Raw genomic sequence first — 24,294 nt, 5'->3', positions numbered from 1 at the left:
ACTGACCTAAATACATAAATAATAGATAAATGAGAGAGAGGACACAAACATACCAATTCCAGAAAGATAGACTACCAAAGCTCACTCAAGAATTAATAGATGAATTGAACACTCCTAAATCTACTAAAGAAATTAAATTCTTATTCACAGGTTAAAAGGTACACCATAGAGAATACAGTCAATGGTACTGTAATAGCATTGTATGGTGACAGTAGCTACCCTTGTGGTGAGCACAATATAACATAGGGAGTTGGTGAATCACTATGCTGTACACCTGTCAACTACTCTTCAATTAAAAAAACAAAATAAATTCTTAATTAAAACCTTCACACAAAGAAAACTCCAGGCTCAGAAAGCTTCAGTCACAAGTTATACCAAAAATTTATGAACAAAACAATTCTAAACAATCATTTCCATCTATACCCCCCAAAACAAGACAAATTATTTTATGAGGCCAGCATTATCCTGATATGAAAGCCACAAAAAGACATTACAAGAACAGAAAAATAAAAGGCAATACTCCTCATGAATACAGATGCAAAAAACCCTTAAAAAATACATGAGCAAATCAAACATAGCCATACAGAAAAGAGATAACACATCATGACCAAGATGGGATTTTGTCCCAGGAATATATGGCTACTTCAAGACATGAAAATGGATCATTATAGGTCATGATAGTAACAAACAAACAAAAAAACAATATAATCATTTCTACAGATATGGAAAAATCATGATAAAATTCAATATCCATTCATTATATTCTTGGCAAACAAGAAATAAGAGAATTTCCTTAACCTGACAAAAGCATGTCCAATAAAGTCTAAATCTAATAATATCATATTAATGACCAAAGACTACAAGCATTCCCCATAAGATCAGGACAAGGCAAGGATGTTTGCTGTCACCACTCCTAGAAACCATCATTCTGTAAATTCTTGCAAGTACAATAAAGCAAGGAAAAAAAGAAGGAGAAAAAAGAAAGGTACACACACTGGAAAGAAGAAAGTATTAGCAGTATTAGCAGCTCTAGTGGGACAATCTGATTAGGTGGAGGCCAGTGGCGCAGGCAGTGAAAGAATTCATCCAAGGCAGAACAAGAGAGACAGAAGTTTATTAAATACACTGCAAGGAAGCAGTGGGCAGGATAACAAAGGAGAAACTGTCTGCCATGAGGCGGGGGGGGGGGGGGGGGGGCGCTGCAGTTAAGGGGGGAGTGAGGAGGTATGGGAACATACGGAATTTTCCTTTTTTGGTAACTGTGCCTGGTTGTAAGTAGCCCACTGGTCAGCTAGGGCTTATGGTTATTTTGTGGTGGGTTGCCTAATGAGTCTGTCTGCATTCAACCTGGTGGTCACTGTGGGCCCTTTTAACCTTACTCAAGGTTCCATTGCTCAAGCCTGTTGCTTAAAAGCGACCTCTACAGCTCTGTCTGCTGACATGATTGGCCCAAGGAATATCCAAACATAATCTCTTAAACCTAAAGAGGGACTTCAGCAAATTTGTTGAAACACAATTTATATTTAAAAATCAGTTGTTTGGGGGGTGCCCAGTTGGTTAAGCATCCAACTCTTGATTTTGGCTCAGGTCATTAGTTCAGGTTCGTGAGAGCAGGGGGAGCAGGAGGAATGGGAGGGGGAAAAGCAGGCAGGCTTCCTGCAGAGCAGGGAGCCCGATGCAGGGCTCGATCCCAAGACCCTGGGATCTTGACCAGAGCCGAAGGCGGACACCTAACGACTGAGCCACCGAGGCCCCCCAATAAATAAAATCTTAAAAACAAAACAAACAAACAAAAAACATGTTCATGGAATAGAAATCTCAATGTATTAAGGTATCAATTTCCCCCCAAATGATCTACAGATTCAATACTATCTTAATCAAAATCTCAGCAGGCTTTTCCGTAAGTACTGGCAACCTGATTCTAGAACGTATATGGAAGAGCACAGAAGTCAAGAGCTAAAATCATTTTCAAGAACGTAGATGGAAGACTCATATTACTAGACTTGAAGAACTACTGTAAAGCTATAAATCAAGACAATAGTTACAGGGAAAGAAGAAAAATACCTAGGTTAATGTAGAATCTAAAAAGTACACACCCCTCAATCAGGAATGGACAGAACCAGCAGGGAGAAATCAGTAAGGACATGGCTGAATTGAGAACACCATCAAATGAATATAAATGATACCTACAGACTACTTTCTCTAACTAGAACATACATTCTTCTCAAACTCACATGAGATATTCACCAAGACAGACCACATTCTAGGCTATAAACACACCTTAACAAATTTAAAACAGGAGAAATTAAATAATGTATCTCTTAGACTACAAATGAATTAAACTAGAAATCAGTAACAGAAAGCTAGAAAATTCCAAAATGCCTAGAGGTTAAACAACACACTTCTAAATAATACATAAGTCAAATAAGAAATCTCAAAAACAGGGGCGCCTGGGTGGCACAGCGGTTAAAGCGTCTGCCTTCGGCTCAGGGCGTGATCCCGGCGTTCCGGGTTCGAGCCCCACGTCAGGCTCCTCCTCTATGAGCCTGCTTCTTCCTCTCCCACTCCCCCTGCTTGTGTTCCCTCTCTCGCTAGCTGTCTCTATCTCTGTCAAATAAATAAATAAAAAATCTTTAAAAAAAAAAAAAAAAGAAATCTCAAAAACAATTTTTAGTATTTTGAGATAAAATTAAAATAAAACTTAACAAAACTTGTGGGATACAATACTTAAAGGGACTTTTATAACATTAAATGCATATGTTAGCAAAGAGAAAAGATCTACAATCAATAACTCAAGCTTTCAATTTAGGAAACTAGAAAACGAAGAGAAAATTAAATCCAAAGTAATCAGAAGAAATGATAAAATAAAATCCACCTAAAATTCATATGGGATCTTAGTAGACCCTAAATAGCCAAAACAAACTTGGGGGAAAAAAAGAAAAAAGATGGAGGATTCACACTTCCTGATTTCAAAACAAAGCTACAAAACAGTAAAATAGTGGCAATAAAAAAAACAGACCAACCAAGAGAAAGACTCTAGAAACAAACCCTTAAAGGTATAATCAAATTATTCTTGACAAGGGTGCCAAGACCTTTCAATAAGGAAAGGACGATCTTTTTAACAAGTGGTGCTGGGAAAAATGGATATTCACATGTAAAAGAATGAAGTCAGAACCTTATTTACACCATATACAAAAGTTAACTCAAAATGGATCAAGGACACATAAGAGCTAAAACTATAAAACTCTTAAGAAAACAAAGGGCAAAAATCTTCATTACACTGAATCCAATGTAACGAATGACTCCTTGGATAGGACACCAAAGGCACAGGCAACAATAGAAAATTAGACAATTTGGACTTCAGCAATATGAAAATTTTTGTGCATCAAAGCACACTATCAATAAATCACATATCTGATTAAGGGAATTAACATCCAGAGAATATCCAGAGAACTCCTACAATTCAACAACAACAGCCAAAAAAACAAACAAAAACCTAATTAAAAAATGGGCATAGGACTTGAATAATCATTTCTCCAACGAAGACATACAAATGACCAATAAACACATGAAAAAATACTCAACATCACTATCATTAGGGAAATGCAAAGCAAAACCACAATAAGACACCATTTCACATCATTAAAGTTATTAATATTAAGGAAGGAAGGAAGGAAGGAAGGAAGGAAGGAGGAAGGAAGGAAGGAAGGAAGGAAGGAAGGAAGGAAGGAAGGAAGGAAGGAAATAACTGATGTTGATGAAGAGATGGAGAAACTGAAATAGTTAGGCACTGCTGGTGGAAATGTAAAATGGTACAGCCACTATGGAAAACAGAACGATGGTTCCTCAAAAAATTAAACATGTAAGTACCATATGATCCAGCAATTCCACTTCTGAGTATATACCCAGAACTAAAACCAAGACATAAAAAAAATATTTTGTCACTCATGTTCATAGTGGCATTTTTCATGAGAGCCCAAAAGGTAGAAATAACCCTAATGTCTGTCCATCGAATGAACGAATGAACAAAATGTGATACATTCACACAACAGATTATAATTTACCCTTGCAAAAGAAATCCTGACACATGCAACAACATGGATGAACCTTGAAGACTTTATGCTAAATGAAATAAGCCAGTCACAAACGGACAAATACTTAAGATTCCGCTCATATAAGGTAGCTATGAGTAGTAAGTTTCATAGAAAGTAGAAACATGACTGCAAAGGGCTGGCAAAAGGGTAATGGGGAGTTATGTTTAATGGGTACAGTTTCAGTTTGGTGATATGAAAAAAGTTCTGCGGACCGATGGTAGTGAAGATTGCAATGTGAAGGTACTTAATGCTACAGAACAGTACACTCGAAATGGTTAGAACAGTTAATTTTATATTATGTGTATTTTAATACAATTTAACATGAATAAATAACTTTAAAAATCCCTTTCTACTTCTTTCTTCTTAAATTGTTTCGAATGGCTTCTATTTTCCAGAGAAGACTCTGACTAGTCACCACCTTTGAGTAAATATTAATCTTCAGTACAAAAATATAAGTATTCAACTCAATAAAAGCTATCCCCAGTATACTATGAAAAAGAACATTTAACATTAATTAGTGAAACTTTGTATTCAAACATACAAATATCAATTGTCATATGATGCTCTAAATAATTTAGAAATTCAAGGATAATTTCTTAAAACAATCAAGAAGAAAGGTATTCCAATCTAAAACTACTATGGGTAAACGACTTGCTACTTTTTGATCTTTTGGGGGAAAGTCCAGTCATGTTCATTTCCCACTTACAGAATAGGGCATGCACTATTAGTTGTGAAATAAACTTTTCAACACTAGAACTATCTTTGCCTATCTAAGTCTGGAGGTTACATGTAGAAAAGAATGGCAAAAAAATTAGGGCTGTTAACTATAAGGTAACAGAAATCTGTTAACAGGGCTCTGTAAGTCTAATGGTGAGAAGAACCAGGCCAAAACAAACAAAACAAAACAAAACAGGGAGGACAACTGAAAAGAAATGAACAGTAAAGAGGGATATATAAGAAAAAATAAAAGAGGTCAATTAAATTGGTCAAAAAAGATGTAAAATTTTTCCTTGAAATATGATAAACTTAGTTAAAAGACTTCAGTATACACTAGAAATTGAATATAACAAACCGATATGTCTAAATATTTCAGCAAAAAAAAGTTTACTTGATGTTATATATAAAGGAATTGGTTATCAAAACATCACCATATGACATGAATCCAGAAAATATTATTATAATGAAGATATTTTTCTTTCACTCCAAAAAAGATATAGATTGTTGTCCTTAGATTATTTTTAGAATAATAATCACAAAGAAGTGTTATGATTTTTAATAAATATCTGTATCGTTGCTAGTAAAAAGGAATTAAGTTGGGGGTAAGGGAGTGAGGGAAAGTAGGAAGGAGTCAAATGGTACCTTTTGCATCATCAGAACCTGAAGCCAAGAGTTTAGGATCCATCAAATTAAAGTCAACACTCCAACACCTTTTCTCGTGCTCCTGGATATAAAAGGAAGACAAAGTCGTCTCAGACAGAATATAGATCTTAAAATAAATAAAGCAAAAAGCTTGATACCAATTTATTGCTCTGGTGAGAGGGAGAGAGAACAGGCCATGAAAACAAATGAGATGTGAAGTAATTCCCAAACTTTTTATATATACATATTTTATTGATTTTGGAAATTCATTTGACACATTCTACAAATGCAAAACAAGTCTGAAGCAATGCTTCAGAAAAGCATTATTTCCTATTACAGAAGGATAAAAAATGCTAGTGACTTTAAACTTGTAAGCATTATCTGCTATGGCATAGGTATAAAAAATGCTAAATAGTGGCTTAAAATTTATAATTATAAATCATTAACTTGTAATTATAACTATAATCAGTAAGTAAAAATGTGATCCTTAAAACAAATAACTAGTATCCTTATTTACCTGATAAACCTTTGACCTCTGTCCTGTAAATCCATCCCATAGGATGACAGTGCCTTCATAATCACTGCTGGCTAACAGATTCTTATGGTAACTACTCCAACTGATACAGCTGAAAGAAAGAAAGATAGTTAAGCCTTACTTTATGTAAAAATAAATTCCAACGAATACAAAGAATTCTGGTGTGTAAAGAAACATTAGAACCCTTTTCAAATGGTCTACGTGACTTCATAATGATTAATCTGCCCACAACATAGCTGAGAAGAAATATTATCAAATAACTTCCAAGTTTTTCTACTGAACTACCAAGTAACGACCCTTCCCACTATTCACTCTAGTCACTAGCCAAAAGATGGACATAAGCCTGCAGCCACCACTGGCCATCTTTCATACATGAGGAGAGCATGTCTATGAGTGAAAACAGAGGCCAACAGGACACAAAGCATGCCAAAGCACAATGACAGAAACCTAATCAAATTGTGTAGGCCCCTGGATCAAGTTGTGCTGAATCATATAAGCTAATAAACTAATTTGAATTGGGTTTCTGTATTTACATCCCAAAATAAAAATCTTAATATAAGCTTTTGACTGAATATAACAGAATGAAGCTTTTAACGTTTTACGGTTTCAGCTATTCTCAAGTGCTCCAAAACCTAGAATGCAACAACTAAAAATGTATGCTTTTGGTGAGACACGTATGTGAATCATGTAGTAAAACTAATGTATATTAAGGGGAAAAGTCACTTAGAAAGCAATTAACCTAGATGACTTCAAAGCACATGAAAACAGTAAAGTCTTTTACTCTCCACTGGTTGCATTCATGCTCAATTTCAGAGCCTGTAAGAATTCGTCTGCATGTTTACATATAGTTACTGGATTTCTGGGAGAAGTTATATGGACAGTTAAAAGAGCTAAATTTTGGAGTAAGATAGACCTGAGCTCAAATTCCAGATCTGCCACTTACTAGCTGTGGTTTGGGGTAATTTAGGTCACCTTCACAACTGGTATGCTCCAAATTGGCTTTAGGCATTCTTATACATTGATCCTTTCAGTCCTAAGCCCATAGCTTCCAGCCTTAAACAGCTTCTTCCATTTACCCCAACATGCCATAAACTATTGCCGTATTTTTACGTGTCAAGACAGTAAAGGTAAAGCCCCTAATCCACATTGTCATTACAGCAACATTTACTATGAATCTTGATAATGGCCAAGTATTATGCCGAGTGTATTGCGTGGATTTATTTGAAGTATAATCCTATGAAGGGGTGCCTGGGTGCCTCAGACTTTAACAGGACAGTATTCCCAACAGACTGCATTAGAATTAGACTATGTATGTCATTCATTCAGGTAAAAAAGACTATAAGGATAACTGGAAAATGTTCAAAGTTCTACATAAATTTATAATTAGATGATTTCCTTGTATCATTCCATTTTAAGCCGGTGCCAATGAGAATAGCTTAGGAAACTTGTTTTAAAAATGCAGATTCTAAGATTCCCCTGAGATTCGAGGAAGGTAGATCTGAAGTAATTCCCAGTTTCTGCATTTTTAACAGTATTCCAGATCTGAAAAGCACTCATTATGAACTTTAACCCTTACTATATGAAACTTAAATATTAGGCCCTCAATGAAAAGCAGCACAATGTTCTTATAAAAAGAATTCTTAAAATTATAAACAATATAAAATTTGGAGACCTGCACATGTTGGGGAAAAATTCCTGACTTTCAGACACTATTCATAGGCTACAGTAATCCTTTATTCAACACCCCTTGAAGCCAATTACAACAAAAATTTTTATTTGATTAAGTGAAACTAAGACAAGATTTTCATTTGTCAAATAGAAAAACAATGACTACTAACCCCCACAGAGAAAAAGCAACCAATATCTACCTATAAGACAGATTCTAAAGTATCCTTTGTATACAATCAGTGTCTACCATGACTGAATAGGGAATCTCACAGAAAGGTAAAATAACAAACTCATATGAATCATAGATATTAAAGGTCATACACACACTGCATTATGTCCAAAAAAATAATCTAAGTACCTGATTTTGGAATTGCAGGTCATTTCATTTTCAGGGTAATGAATATCCACCGCATCCTGAATGACTGTGCCATATTCATAGACCTTAATTTTCTTTGTAACCCCAGCAATTGCAAAATAGTCACAATCCCGGTCAAATTCAATACTATGGAAGAAAGTGTATATTTGGTCAGTAAGACTATTTGCCTTTCCCTGTGACATTTACAGTGACAACATTTCAGAGTTTTTTTCCTATTTCTAAAGTCATTGTGTCTATAAGAATAAGAGATCTACTTGAAATGCCCTCAAATTATACTAGGATCTATATCCAGATAAAGTCATTATCAAGACATAGCAAATTACAAGTGGTAGAGAACTGTGCATAGCTCCAGAATTCTGCTTACAGGTATTTTATTCCTTGAAACTTGACATGTTTTTCAATTCAACTTTAGTAACCATATTACAACTTACCCAACTATAAAGGCTAACTAACAAATTAAATTATAAAAGTAGCAAGGAAAGATTTAATGGTTTGGTATATTAAAAAATATGTCAAAAGAGAATTATCAAATAATCTTTTCATAAATTCTAACTATTTCCCTTCTACCATTTTGTGAGGATGACAGAATTTCACAGTATTTAATGCTATTTTAATAAATTAGTATAAAAACTGAATTACTGAAGCAATTAAAAAAAGGAAGTGATGACAAAGGTATAAAATACACATAAAAATAGAATAATTAACTTATCATTATGTTTTTCCCAAACACATTTCTAACCTCCCAAAGATGATCTGTCTTATGAACCTCCAATACAGATTTCTTATGCCACAAAAAAGAGAAAAACTAAAAATCTCCCTTTTTTTAGAGTTACTCAGGGAATTCACCCCTCTCTTACTGACTTCTTATACAAGTTCCAAAATAAGATACTTCAAAGCAAAGGAGACCTTATTCACCTTTATAGAACTTAACTTGGAGCCTCAACAAAGTTGCTATATAACCAGCAAGAAATTTAAGTAACCTAATGGAAGAGTGAAATGAATCATCACATACATTATTTCTCAAAGAGTTAAGCATCTTTTCTAGAAGCTTAGCCATAAGGCTAGAGAACGTGTAAGAATCCTCACTGATCTATAATTAATTACATAATAATAACAGCTAACATTCACTGACCCCTAATCTCAGCATATATTAGCTCACTTAATTCCCATAATGACCCTATGAGATAGGTATTATCTTTATCCACATTTTACACATGAGAAAACCGAGGATTAGAGGTGAAGCAATTTGCCTACAGTCAGCTTGTAAATGGCTAAGATGATATGATATGATATTCTGCATATATCGAGCATTCATTAAATGTATATAAATACCTACATGGCATACTTTTCTTTCTGGGTTGCCTCTGATATCCTTTTATAGAACAGTTAATTATCAGTTAATAATTTAGTTAAAAGCGTGCTAATAAGCTAATGACGAATAAAAGAAATAGGTACACAGTAAGAATATTTTGCATAAAAACACATTGAGATGGTCACTTTTAAATTATAGCTTTAAATCCTTCCTTAATTTTATACCATTTAAAATAATTTCATTAAACGTTACTGACTATAGCACAAATCAGTATATATTCTCTCCAATAAAATAGGACTATGTGGCAATGCAATGAATTTATTTGTACAACAACTGTAACTGAACTGCTGACTCAGCTGTTATCTGCCCTACAGATTCTAATGCAGCATAACTATATTGATGGCAACTATTCATCCATCCTGATTCAATTTACACCCATAGCCTAATGCCACTGAAGGAGAAATATTACTGTGTCTGGCAAACAACAGTTATCGGAACTGAAATCCTATCCTTAACTTAGGAGGTTTGGGCATGGCTGAGACTTCAAGGAAGAACTAGTTAAATACTTTTACTCCACCTACAAATATACGAGGCTAATAAATCGACAGCATTCTAGTGTTGTAGAAGTAAAAATTAATAGGCCATTTCCAACCTATCAGGTTTTAAGAAAAAAGAAGTTTAAACACTAGTTTATTAAAATAACAGCCCAAGGCAATGCAGGGAGAAAATTACCACATAAACAAAAACAGCTGTCAAAGGAATTGATTTGATGATGTAAATACGATAGCTCTCTTTTTTCAAGAAAGGTTATTATTTAGCTGCATTAGCTCATTCTTAACTAATACTAAAAATTAACCTTTTAGGGGCACCTGGGTGGTGCAGTTGGGTAAAGCGTCTGACTCTTGATTAAAGCATATGACTCTTGGTCATGATCTCAGGCCATAAGGGCATGAGATCAAGCCCCACATCAGGCTCTGCACTCAGTGGAGAGTCTACTTGAGATTCTCTCTCTCTCTCTAAAATAAATAAATAAATCTTTTTTAAAAGTTAACTTTTTCTTTTAACTTCATTGTTATTTTCTTACGTTCTAGTTATGTTTTCTTCTTAAATATTGGGGTATCAAGTATCTATACAGTATCCTTTTTTAATATTTTGGGATATTTATATTTTTTATAATTTAAAAACAATAAAATTCTAATAAAAATACCGACCAAAAAGTATAAAGAATAATAATTCCAGTAAATTCTGGTAAAAAGGGAGATAAACAGCTGCCTTTTTAAAAAAAATCCAAGTAGTTCCACACATCACTAAGAAGCAGGATTTAAGTGCTTCCAAACACGGAATCATTTGTTTCCAAACGCTGACGGATTTAATCCTATCTGATTGTAAACATAAACATAATTAGATTTTAAAAACATATCACAGAACAACTCAAATTAACAGCGGAACAACTCAAATGAAGAGTTTAGTTTTTAGGTACAGAGAGTTTTTCAGGGCTACTCCAAAATGGACAGCCTCTTGTTTCATAATACAATACTTCAGCTGCTTTAATTATAAAATCTGATAACAAACAAAAATAATTCAACAGTGTCTAGTTAAGTTGAAACAAAAGCAGAATGAAAAGTAAACAAATTGAAACATTCCCACTTGTGCAATGAAGTTTAAAAATGTGTAATAAGTTTTGCTTGTTATACAAAATTCATTTCTACTATCCACTATCACCAGTAATTCTTTTTTTTTCAAATTTCATTTATTTATTTGAGAGAGAGAGAGAGAGAAAGTGATCACAAGCACGGGGGAGGGGTGAAGGGAGAAGAGGAAGGGAGCCCGACTCGGAACTTGATCCCAGGACCTCAGGATCATGACCTGAGGCAAAGGCAGATACTTTACCGCCTGAGCCAGGCAGGCGACCATCAGTTAATTCTTTTTTTTTTTTTTTAAGATTTTATTTATTATTTATTCGACGGAGATAGAGACAGCCAGTGAGAGAGAGAACACAAGCAGGGGGAGTGGGAGAGGAAGAAGCAGGCTCACAGCGGAGGAGCCTGATATGGGGCTCGATCCCACAACGCCAGGATCACACCCTGAGCCGAAGGCAGACGCTTAACCGCTGTGCCACCCAGGCGCCCCCACCAGTTAATTCTTAAAGCAAGTGGTTTATGAAAGCTTATTGCAATGATAAATTCAGTTTCACAGAATTTTTTAAAATTTCAAAATATACAAACATTTGCTTTGAAATAAGATTAATGGGGACTTATTTTAAACTTGGAAATAAGCTGCATTTTTCTTTCACACTTGGAATGTTTCAACTGTTTTTAAAAAGTGATTTATTTAAATAGTTGTAAAAGGTTAATTCAGCTGTAGGAAACTGGCTATAGTCTTTGTCAAAAGGGTCATCAGTCAAGTGATTAAGCATCAAGGCAACAGACCACACAGGACAGGTGATTAACTCATCCCTCTAGTACAGTGTGGAACGAGGCAATGCAAAGACGGCAATAACTCAACAAGGGAATTAGTGCTCCTACTGTGTCATACTGGTTTTGCAATTACAAAACAAGTATTAACAAAGTGGATTAATATCTCTTAACACTGGAATCCTACTTATCAAAAGAAAATGTAAAGGGAACACAGTTGTTAGAGATCCAATTCATCACCAAGATAGTGTGCCTCAGGAGACAGAGGCTGCTATAATTTCAAGGAAAGAAAGAATTTGGCCATTTTAATAAAAAGAAATAGGCAGATCAAACATAGGGAAGGTAAATAAGAATTTATGTTATTCAATTGACTTTCTCCAAAATCAATCAATAATAATAGCTAAACCATAACATACATAATACTCACTATGTATAAAACATTGTGTTAAGCACTCACATAAAATGTATTTGATCTTCAAATCTCCACTGTATATTGATGTTAAATAATCTTCCAATCTCCAAGTTATACTGATGTTAAGTAATTTGCCCAAACTTCACTAGATAATTCAAATTCAAGCAATCTGGTTCAAGAGTTTATGCTCTCAATCACTACAAAAAACTCCCATTTTGGGGCACCTGGTTGACTCAGTCAGTTAAGCATCTGAATCTTGATTTCAGCTTAGGTCATGATCTCAGGATCCTGGGACTGAGCCCCGTGTCAGACTCTGTGCTCAAGAAGGAGTCTATTTGAGGATTCTCTCCCTCTGCCTCTGCCCCTCACCCCTCAAATAAATAAATCTTAGAGAAAACACTTCCATTTTAATGAGAATAAAAGGACTGGTCTTCAAAGAACATATCCAAAGTCAAAATAAACAATAGTAATAACAGAATTATACATACTATATTATATGTACGATGGTGATAAAATAACAATGTATCCTTTACAACAAGTTAAACATAGGCAGATAAAGAGTAAGACAGCCTCATGGGGATTATAATTACTGGGAAAGATTATAACATAATAAAAGCAGATGCCAAATGATAGAAACAGAAGACGCTACAGAAATTCAAGAGACACTGATTACTGAGGCCTACTGGAATAAAGTGGATGATGCATGAATATTTTCAGCCATCAAATACCCAGTATGCCTGTTATCTGCCAAATGCTGACCTAACTGATGGATGGAAAATAAGATGTTAAAAAACCAGAACACGACATTTGAGAAATTCACAGAAATATGAATTAGGCATGCATTAACACTAATCTGGGCTATTGCAACAGCTTCTTTACCAAGTCTGCTCCTTCTGACCTTCTCTTTTCTAATCTATTTGAACGACTGATAAAAAGGTAAATTTTCAAAAACACAGCTCTGTTCACATAATTCTGCTCATTTACCACAATGTAAAATCCATATTCCAGCTACCACTGAGGATCCACCACAACCTGGCCCGAATATTTTCTTGAAACTTTTTCTAAAACGATATGTATATAGGCAATGGTTCAAAAATCACATAGAGAAAAAGCAAGTCTTCCTTCCAATCTTGCCAAATAAGCACCCAACTGCCCTCCCTGGAGGCAACCAGTATTTTCAGCTTATGCATCCTACTAGCATTACCCTGTGAATAAACAAGCATCTATGTATTCATATTCTTTCATCTAACTAAACACATGGGATGAAATCATACATATTGACTTATACCTTGCCCTCTCCACAGTATCCTGACAATCATTTCATATTAGTTCATACTAGGGTACCTTATTTTTTCCCAATGGTCGTACAGAATTCAAACATATGAATGTATCATAAATTATTTCACCAGTTTATTAATGAGGAACATTTACTTTCTAATCTTTCACTGTTTAACAATGCTGCAATAAAATATCCTTCCATGTGTGTCCTCCTCCTTTCACATATGGAAGAGTATCATTAAATATACCTAGAATATGAAGTGCTTGGTCAAAAATCACATGCATTTTAATACACTTAATTTTAAATTCAAGTGGGACGTTAACACTGCCTAGCTTTATGGTAAATGTCCCTTGTATACAGACTCTTCTATTTGGGTAAAGACAGGCATACAATTTCTTCATTCTTCTCAAATTTCCCAAATCCCCTTCTTCATTATCACTTTCAGCAGATTATTTTGCTCTCTGGTTTAGCAAAAATATAAAAAGAATAAGAAGATAATTTCCAAAGGCTCCCATCACCACACTCTCCATTTACCAGAATATATATTCTGATATACTCTGCCACCTCCCTTATCACTCTGAGGAAGGATCAAAGCTCCTATACCTGACTAATGCACCTACTTGTGCATTAGATCTCATTTTTGCTTACCTAATCCAGGATTGCTTCCTCAATTCTCCTTCTCTCTCCTCTCTCATTAATTTTTCCATTCTCCTAGATCTTTCTCATAAGCCTTTCAGTATGTTTTCTTCAAGTAAAACACAAACAAAACAAAATATCTCTTAAAATCCTCATTCCATTTTAGCTGCCACCTTATTTCTTTCCTTTCTGATAGCAGAACTGTTGCAAAAAAAGTTGTCCATACTCACTGGCTCCAGTTTTTCTCCTCCCATTCGCTTTAACCCTATGGAACCAAGCTTTCATCTTCACCACTGGAAATGCTCTATCAAGGTCAACGTTGACCTTCAGGTTGCTAAATCTAATAGTCAGCTCTGAATTCTTATCTTGCTTGAATATCAGCAGTAGCTGACTTAGAGAATAGCTCCCTCCTCAACAGAGACGGTGCTTCTCATACCTCACTAGCAGCTCCATCACAGTATAGACTGTTCCTTCCTTCTCCTGCATCCACTTCCACATTCAAGTATCCCCCAGTACAAGTATCCTCATGCTTCATTTTTTCATCTACGTGGACTTCTTTGGGGATCTCATTTAGTCTTGTGACTTTAAAACTATACACTGATGATGATCAAATGTTTGTCTCACATACCAGACCTCTCTCTTATTGGCTCATACCTACTTGACAGCTCCAATTTTAATCTAACAAGTATCTTAATCTGTCCTAAACTGAGTTTCTGAATTCCCCACCAAGCATCTTCCTCATTTTATTAACTAACCCCATCCCTTTTATTAATTTTAATAGCAACTCTTTCAGCTTAAACTTCAAAATGTAACAAATCTAAGCACTTCTCAATAGCTCACTGCCATGCCTCTCATTCAAGCTACCATTATCTCACGTCTGTATTATCATAATAGGCTCCATACTGATACCCTGCTTCCATACTTGACCCTCATAGTCCATTTTTAAACAAGTCAAATCATCATTATTTTGGTTCAAAATCTTTTAAAGGCTTCCTGCTCAACCTCATGAAAAAGGCAAAGTGATTATAAAATGTATGGGATTTGCCTCCTCCCCACCCCACCCCTGCTCCCCCTTCTTCCAGTTACACTGGCACAAAGGAAAACCTAGGAAATTCCAAGCCTATTCCTACCTCAGGAGCCAATGCAACTGATAGTCCCCAAACATGCAAGGCATATTCCCTCACCTCCTTCAGGTATTGAATCAAATGATAGCTCTCACTAAGGCCATTTGTCTACTCTGTTTCAAACTGCAGCTCTCCACACTCTACCAGCTGCCTCCCTGCATTATCTCCCTCTGCTTTACTTTCTTCTACAAGATTTTTTAAACTTATATTTTCTTCTAATACTTATCAAGTTTCTTTTTTTTTTTCCATTCAGATATTCATTCCATCTGAAGTTTATTTTAAAATATGACAGCAGAGAGAGGCCTGGGTGGCTTAGTGGGTTAAGCATCTGCCTTTGGCTTAGGTCATGATCTTGGAGTCCTGGGATCCGGCCCCATGTGAGGCTCCCGCCTCAGCAGGGAGTCTGCTTCTCCCTCTCCCTCTGCTCCTCCACCTGCTTGTGTGAGCTCTCTCAAATATTTTAAAAATAATAATAAACTATGACAGCAGAGATATAAATTTCTATTTTTCTAGACCATTACCTAGTTGCCCTATTTACTGAATAATTTTTTCTCATTTATTAGAAATGCAGTCTATAGGATATATACCAACTTCTTACAAGAATTTGAAATAATTGTAGACATTATCCATTCTTTACTTGTACCAAAGTTTTAATTACTGATTCATCATAACATGTTGTGACATCTTGTAGGAATGAGTGCTCTTTCATTAATCTTTTTCTTCAGATTTTGCCTACATGTTTTGCAACTATATTCTTTGGTTTAGCACCAACTTACTTCCAAAAACAAACAAAATGTATCCTGATAGTATTTTCTTCGCAATCATGTCAAACGTATACATTAAGGGAAAAGTGAATTCTTGTGATGCTTAGTCTTTCCCCTAGGCTTATGTTAGGTCTTGATTCAAATTTTCTCTGTTTCTTCAGCAGTATTTTACAATTCTTTTAGATCCCCCACATTTCCAGTTAGGTTTATTATTCTCTGTTTGACAACTTTCCTTATTTTTCCATTGTAATTGTCCTGAGTAGATTTTCTGGTCTCTTCTAGAATCAGTTCAAATCATTTATGTTTCCGGGATAATGAAATCTTTCATCCAAGATCCCAAGTCTATTTGCAATAAGTATGAGCAAAGTGTTTACTCTGATTTTTTTTTCTATCAGTGTACCTGTAATTATTTCCTCACTTTCATTTCTTATTCTATAAACTTGCAGTTTCTCCTAGTTGTACCTGAATGGGTTACTAACAATTTGCATCTTTTGTTTTAAAAAGCTCATTAACTGGGGGCGCCTGCGTGGCACAGCAGTTGAGCGTCTGCCTTCAGCTCAGGGCGTGATCCTGGCATTATGGGATCAAGCCCCACATCAGGCTCCTCCGCTATGAGCCTGCTTCTTCCTCTCCCACTCCCCCTGCTTGTGTTCCCTCTCTTGCTGGCTGTCTCTATCTCTGTCAAATAAATAAATAAAACCTTTAAAAAAAAAAAAGCTCATTAACTGAGTAATTCTGTTTTTAATAATTCATTTTTTTCACGTTTATACTTTATTTTCTTACTTTATTTAGGTTTATTTTCTTCTTTTTCTAACTTACTCAGTTGGGTGCTTAAGTTATTTTCTTACCTTCCTCAATACTTAACTATTTAAAACAAGGAGGTTTTTTTTAAGATTTTATTTATTTATTTGAGAGACAGAGAGACAGAGAAAGCACAAGAGAGGAGAGAGTCAGAGGGAGAAGCAGACTCCCCACTAAGCAGGGAGCCCGACACCAGACTCGATTCAGGGACTCTGAGATCATGACCTGACACTTAGACGACTAAGCTACCCAAGAGCCCTAAAACAAGGAATTTTGAGCAATTTAGCTGTGTCCTATTAAGTTCTAATATATAGAAGTTTCACCAAAGTGGCTTCATTTCCACTTTAAGCTTAGAGTTGCCAAAATAAATAAATTTCCATGTGGTAGGTTTTTCCTGTTTCCTAATTTTATTATAAATGTCTGCTCTTACTGCCTTGTGATCAGAGAATGCTTTTTTAATTTTCTGTAATTTGAAATGTTATATATGGTTTAGATTCTGTATAGTTTCTGATATTCAATGGACACTTTCAAAGAGGTCATATTCTTTATACATGTTTGTGTATGTGTTCTAAATTGCTAGTTATGTTATTTAGGGCTGCCATAATTGCTATAATTTTTGCATTTAATATGCCATGGACTAAGATCTAACCTCATTTAAAGTCTCACACAACTAATGCATTTATTTTGTCTTAGAGTCAGCAGAGGGATTTTCCATCTATAAAGATATTTATAACTACTTAAACTTCATCACGGACTCAACCCTGATCATCAGGAAGTTGTGTGTGTATGTGTGACAGAGAAACTGAGAGAGACAAAGATATAGACTGAGGTTTACTGTTTTCTAGTCTGAATTAAACCTTATTTTCAACATTCACAGATCTAAAACTTAGGAAATTTACATTGTAATCTAATGTGAAGATACCTCCCTTTTGATGGGAAGTTTATCCTATTTACATTTATCAATTATACTTGTTGGGGTTTTTTTTTTTTTAAGATTTTATTTATTTTTGTATTTGACAGAGAGAGAGAGAGACAACGAAAGAGGGAACACAAGCAGGGGAAGTGGGAGAGGGAGAAGCAGGCTTACCGCTGAGCAGGGAGCCTGATGCAGGGCTCCACCCCAGAACGCTGGGTTCATGACCTGAGCGGAAGGCAGATGCTTAAGGACTGAGCCACCCAGGCGCCCCCACTTGTTGGCTTTTATATGTTATTTTATTTTGTGAGACATATTGTTTTAAATGCGTTTTTAATTAAAAAAATCTTTGACCATCTGATTTCTTTCTGCTTTCCGTTTTTCTCATAAATGGGAATTGTAGTATTTCTGTCCAGTGTCTATTTTTATGACATCATGAACTGATACAGAAAGAAATAAAGGATTCAACAGATTTTTTTAAAGATTTTTTTTTATTTATTTATTTGTTTATTTATGAGAGAGAGAGAGAGAGAGAGAGAGAGAGAACAAGCAGGGGGGGAGGGAGAAGCAGACTCCCCACTGACTGAGCTGGAAGCCCAACATGGGGCTCGATCCTAGAACCTGGATGTCATGACCTGAGCCAAAGGCAGACGCTTAGCCATCTGAGCCACCCAGGTGTCCTTCAGTGTATCTTTTAAGTCTTTACTCTGAGCAATGGACAAAGTTATTTTTGCCTTCCCTCTTCCAGTCCTATTGATTATACTGTCTTAAAATTTATTTTAGACCTTCAAAGATATTTATACCACTCATCTTTTTGCAAGTGAAAAGCCTATAATTATCTGATCATAGAAATGAATTCCATTATACATTAAAGACAAACTAGTCTTGCATTTTTAATATTCACCACATGTTCCAAAATTATTCATTATAAGCAGGTTCAAGTATCTGACTATTCATTATGTTGTCTAATGCTGTCAATCTAAGAATTTATATATTAAGATGTATATTTTATTTTAAATTATTCTCCTTTAATTTCTCCTTTTTTAGAGTCAGGGCATTATAATGTTTTTATGTGTATAGGAAAAATTGCAATATCTATTAATTTTATTTCAGAATACTGTCAATATATCCATAAACTTTATTTATGAACATTGAAATCTGCAATTTCATATAATTTACACGTCACAAAAATTATTCTTTATTTTTCTTTCAATACTTCAAAAACATAAAAACGATTCTTAGCTTGTAGGCTATACAAAATTAAGCAATGGCTCAGAATTGACTCACAGGTTTTGTTTGTTTGTTTTTTAAACTAGGCTCCATGCCCAGCATAGAGCCTAATGCAGGGCTCAAACTCATGACCCTGAGATCAAGACCTGAGCTGAGATCAAGAGTTGGACGCTTAATCGACTGAGCCACCTAGGTGGCCCCCCACAAATCTTAATGTACAGACCCCTGTCTTGAAAAAGATTTTATTTTTCCATCCCTGCTGGCTATCACTGAATAGTTAGAACAAATATATTATTATCTGACAAAGTATATTCTGGAACAGAATGTAAATGTCAAATTAAAAATGTATCTTGAAGACCTTTAATATCAACATACTGATTTTCACATTTTTCTCATTTAAGTCTACAGCAAGTTATAATTTATATTTAGTTATATTAATTTAGTTGTAGACTCGTTGTCCTAAAACACCTTTTCTATGCACAATATAACTGTATCCTACGATAAATGCTCTTTATTAAAGAAGCTTGACAAACTGAAAGTAACTTCTGAATAAGTAAAAGTTTAATAAAAAATTGAATAAAAACACCTACTAGAGAAAAAAAACAAGAGTTGGAAAACAAAATATATTTTGTCCCCAAACTGATGACATTTTGTCCTCTCTGAATGAGTTTCTATTTAGTAAAAGTGAAAAGATCCATATGCAAGCAGAAGTTCTAATTCTTTACTTTTGAAATTAAAGGAGAAAATACATCCAATTTTTCAGTTCTCTATCCTCTAGTAGTATTTACAAAGCAACCAATAAGATTCCAATATTGAATCATTAATGTCATTGCTGTCACGCTTCATTGGAAAACAAGAGAACTATGATAAAAAAAAACTATTCCATGATGCAGAGGACTAATCTGGAATGAAAATGTACAGTCCAAAAGAAATTTCATCATGAATATATAAAAGTATGTCCCCAAAATATCAGTCAGATAGACTTAACAAATCAGAAATCTATTTCATATTTCCCATAGGAACAAGTAGACAAACCACTGAAGAAAAATATATAAGAGAAACTGTGACTTACTATAAAAATTCTTTCAAACCATCACAGCAGAAAATAAACAAAGCACACTTGTTCAAAATTTTCTACAGAAATGCAAAGGACTTTGAATTGCCAACACAATTTTAAAAAATAATAATAAAGTTGGGGGACTTACATTACCTGATTTTAAGGCTTCATATAAAACTATAATAATAATGAGAGTGTGGTACTGGCCTAATAGCAGACATGCAGAGTAATACAACAGAAAAGAGAGTCAAGAAGAAGATTCGTAGTAATTCCATTACTAGGTGTTTACCCAAAGCAAACAAAAACACTAATTCAAAAAAATATACACACCCCCGTGTTAACTGCAGCATTATTTATAATACCCAAGATATGGAAGCAACCTAAGTGTCTATCAATCGATGAATAAGGAAGATGTGGTGTGTGCATGCTCCCTCCCCCACAAATGGAATATTTCCCAATCATAAAAAAGGATGAGGTCTTGCCATTTGGAACAACATAGATAGTCCTACATGGAATTATGTTAAGTGAAATAAACTAAAAATACCATGTGATTTTACTTCTATGTTGAATCTAAAAAATAAAACAAATGAATAAACAAACAAGCAAACCTGAAACAGATTCATAAAATACAGAGAACAAAAACTGATTCTTGCTAGAGGGGAGGAGTTGGGGGGAAGGGCAAAATAGATAAAGGGGAGTGGGAGGTACAGGCTTCCGGTTATGGGGATAAATGGTACAGCACAGGGAATACAGTCAATAGTATTGCAACGGTGTTGTATGGTGACAGATGGGACCTATACTTGTGATAAGCATAGCATAATGTATAGACTTAAATCATAAAGTTGTACACCTGAAACTAAATAATTTATCTGTCAACTATACTTCCAATTTAAAAAAAAATAGATTCATATATATATGCTCAATTGATTTTAAACAAAGATGTCAATGGAAAAAGTTCACCTTTTAAACAAATGCTGCTTGGAACAAGTATATAACCCCAACCTTTACTTCATAATCCAAACAAATATTAACTTGAAATGAATTATAGACATAAATGTATAAGCTAAAACTATTAAAATTATAGAAGAAAAGAGAGAAGAAAAATTTTCACCATTTGGGGCAGGAAAACATTTCCATAAGAAAAAGCTTAAATCATTAAAAAAATTAATGAATTGGAATTCATCAAAATTAAATACTTATTTAATTTAAAAAGACAATATTAATAAAAAGGGCAAGCCACAGACTGGGAGGAAAATACTACCAGTACATAAATCTGACAAAGAACTTGTAACCAGAATACATAAAAATTCTCATTATTCAATGATAGTAAAACCTGATTTTTTAACAATGGGCAAAAGATTTGAATAGATGTTTCAAATCTATTCAATGTACAGATACACAGATGGTCAATAAGCACATTAAACACCATTAGTTATAAGGGAAATGCAAAGTAAAACAGAAAGAAAATATTACTACAAACCTAGTAAAGACTGACAATGCCAAGAGTTATTGAGGATTTGGGACAACTGGAACTCTGTTACATTGCTGGAATTTTAAAATAACCCAATAACTTTAAAAACAATTAACAGTTTCTTGAAATGTTAAGCACAAACTAATCATACAACCCAGAAATTTCAATCCCAGGTATTTACCCAAGAGAAATAAATATGAATATGAATATCCAAAATGACTTGTGGGTGAATATTCATGGGAGCTTTAGCCATAATAATCAAAAACTGGAAACAACTTAAATGTCCAATGAACATATGAATGGGCAAGCAAATTGTACAATATTCATAAAATGGAATATTACTAAATAATTAACTTTGTAACTGATAATTAACTGTATCTACTGAAAGAGGCAACAACATGAATGAATTTCAAAAACATGCTGAGCTAAAGAAGCTAGACACAAAAGAGTACATACTGTATGGTTCCATTTTTAAAAGATTCCAGAATGACTAAACTATTCTAATGGTTAACGGCAAAGAGATTAGTGGCCTGGACAGGAATTTGGAGGAAGAGATGGAATTAACTGCAAAGTGGCAGGAATAAATTTTTGGAAATTTTCTATATTTCCATTGTGGTTTATACAATTCCAAAACTTAAAACTTTATACACATTATATGTATACTGTACCTCAATGTGGGTGATTTTAAAAGTGATACAATTTGCAATTCTACATTTAAACTTAAATTTGTAAATATAACCAAAAATTAATCTCTCTCAAGCCCAGATCAAAAACCAGTTTTATAACTTTAATGCTATCAGCAAAACTACCTATTAATGTGGGTGAGGAAAAGGGGAAAAGGAGAGAGAATAGAAACACAATTTAATTTAATTCTACTACACAATGGGTAGTAGAAAAGCATCTCTCTTTCAACATTAGTATGATACAGCTAAATCTCCTAATCATAGTACAAGCTTTTGTCATATTTCAAGGCATTTTTCAACTCTACTTGATAAACAATTTTTTAAAAAACACAAATAAGAAACCTTCTGCTGAATGAACCAGAATTTGTTATTAGGTAAGGACTACAAATCTGTAGCTATCATTCAACCAATGATGAAGTGCTTACTGTAAGACAGGCCGGTGATAGGTTATTTGTATTAAGAAATGATGAAGCATATAAAACAGTCAGCCAATCATCACAAGAAGATCAGAAAATTTGACACAAGCTATTTTCTTTTGTAAGATATACTGATATCCAAACACATGACAGAACTTTAATCAAGTATAGCAGTACATCCTTACAGCCTAAACAAATCTACTAGGTCAAGAGTCAGCAAATTTGTTCTGTAAAAAGGCCAGAGGAACCATGAACTTCTCTCAAAACTACTCAACTCTCCTGTTGTAGTATAAAATCAGCCACAAACAATATGTAAAGGAATAAGCATGACTATATTCCAATAAAACTTAATTTATGAACACTAAAATTTGAATTTCATAGAATTTTCATATGTCAATATTATGTCATGCCACTATACATCATTTGTTATTATTCTTCTTTTAATTTTTTTTAACCAACTAAAAAGATAAAAACTATTCTTAGCTCATGGGTCACTCAAAATTAAGTGATGGGCCACTCAAAATTAAGTGATAGGCCAAATCTGACCCCAATGGACCACAGTTTGCTGATTCCTGTACTAGGCAAAAAGCCAGTATTGTTCTCATTTACAATGCTCTGTTTTATATCAATAAAACCAAAGCAACGTTTGAAACGTACAAATACCAAAAAACTTCAAAGTAATTATAAAGAAATATGAATATTTTTCACATTACATTTATACCAATGGTGGTATTAATATATTTAAAATTATTTCTAAAGAATAACAGACACAATAGTATTCTCTACACATACCTGTCTACTGCTCTAACACACAGTGAGTGGTAATAAATATTAGTTAAGTGAATTTTGGAACCAACTTTGATTCTCTCTGAGTATAATCTGTCAGACGTAATACATTCTTTACTACCTTTATAAGAACATACTGAGCACAGTAATGTGAATAGCCCTGTCAGCATTAGTTACCATACTCTATTACATCTCAATGATCTCAGGGTCTATTAAGATATGCCAAACCACTTGAACTCATTATTAAATGGATCCAAACTGCTTTACTTTTGAGCTCCAATTTGCAGCTTCATTTCTTCCCCCTTGTCTAGCTAGTAGCTATCACTTCTTCAACCTATCCGTTGCAATCTCTCTTCCTTTTACACTTTGAAGAGACACAAACCAGATAAAACTAAGATTACACATATATATATAACAAATCACTAGGGCTGAAGTAATTCAAGAAAATGGCCATTTGAGGGGCACCTGGGTGGCACAGCGGTTAAGAAAATGGCCATTTGCTAATATTTGAGCTTTAGCCATTAATTTAGTGGCATTTATTTTGTTCTAAAGCCTTTTTATTTTTCATTTAAGCCCTGAGTACTGATTGTGTTTCAGTTAGATGAGACTGCCAGGTTAAATTCTGTACAGATGAAGCGTTAGCATAATATGAAACTCTCTGCTGTGAAGAGTAGCTAGAGAAATTAACTCAAAGTGGAAAAAACTGAAATGATACATGTGGACAATAGCTCTTACAGTAACATCTTATCTTACCCAAAAAGTTTTACATGTATGAAAATGTCTGATGGAGGCAATATACAGGGAAATTACCACACCTGGGCCAAACGATGGTATTTGCCAAGTGTTTATCTTATAAAACATCCTTTACCAGATTAAGTTTTATGTCTACTGATACCACAGTTATTTCTAAGTGGCAGTAAAGTGAAGTACTACTAAACTCACACCAGTGACAAAACAGGCAGAG

At 34.4% G+C, this 24,294-nt stretch overlaps 1 protein-coding gene across 4 annotated transcripts in view; it reads right to left on the bottom strand.

Annotated features, from left to right (window-relative positions):
- Positions 1-24,294, bottom strand: part of COP1 (COP1 E3 ubiquitin ligase) — a 241,315-nt gene that overhangs the window by 98,117 nt on the left and 118,904 nt on the right. For all 4 annotated transcript variants that reach the window (XM_045811397.2, XM_045811396.2, XM_045811398.2 and 1 more), the window contains 3 exons: positions 8,015-8,158; positions 5,971-6,079; positions 5,454-5,535 (listed from right to left, as the gene is read on the bottom strand). In XM_045811397.2, coding sequence (XP_045667353.2) covers positions 5,454-5,535; positions 5,971-6,079; positions 8,015-8,158 — 335 coding nt within the window. The remainder of the gene's footprint in view (positions 1-5,453; positions 5,536-5,970; positions 6,080-8,014; positions 8,159-24,294) is intronic.

Source organism: Ursus americanus, chromosome 2 (assembly GCF_024610735.1).
Source record: "Ursus americanus isolate L20-20 chromosome 2, mUrsAme1.1.p, whole genome shotgun sequence".
Taxonomy (NCBI): domain Eukaryota; kingdom Metazoa; phylum Chordata; class Mammalia; order Carnivora; family Ursidae; genus Ursus; species Ursus americanus.
Note: the sequence above shows the minus strand (reverse complement) of the source record. Positions and strands in the feature narration are given on the sequence as shown.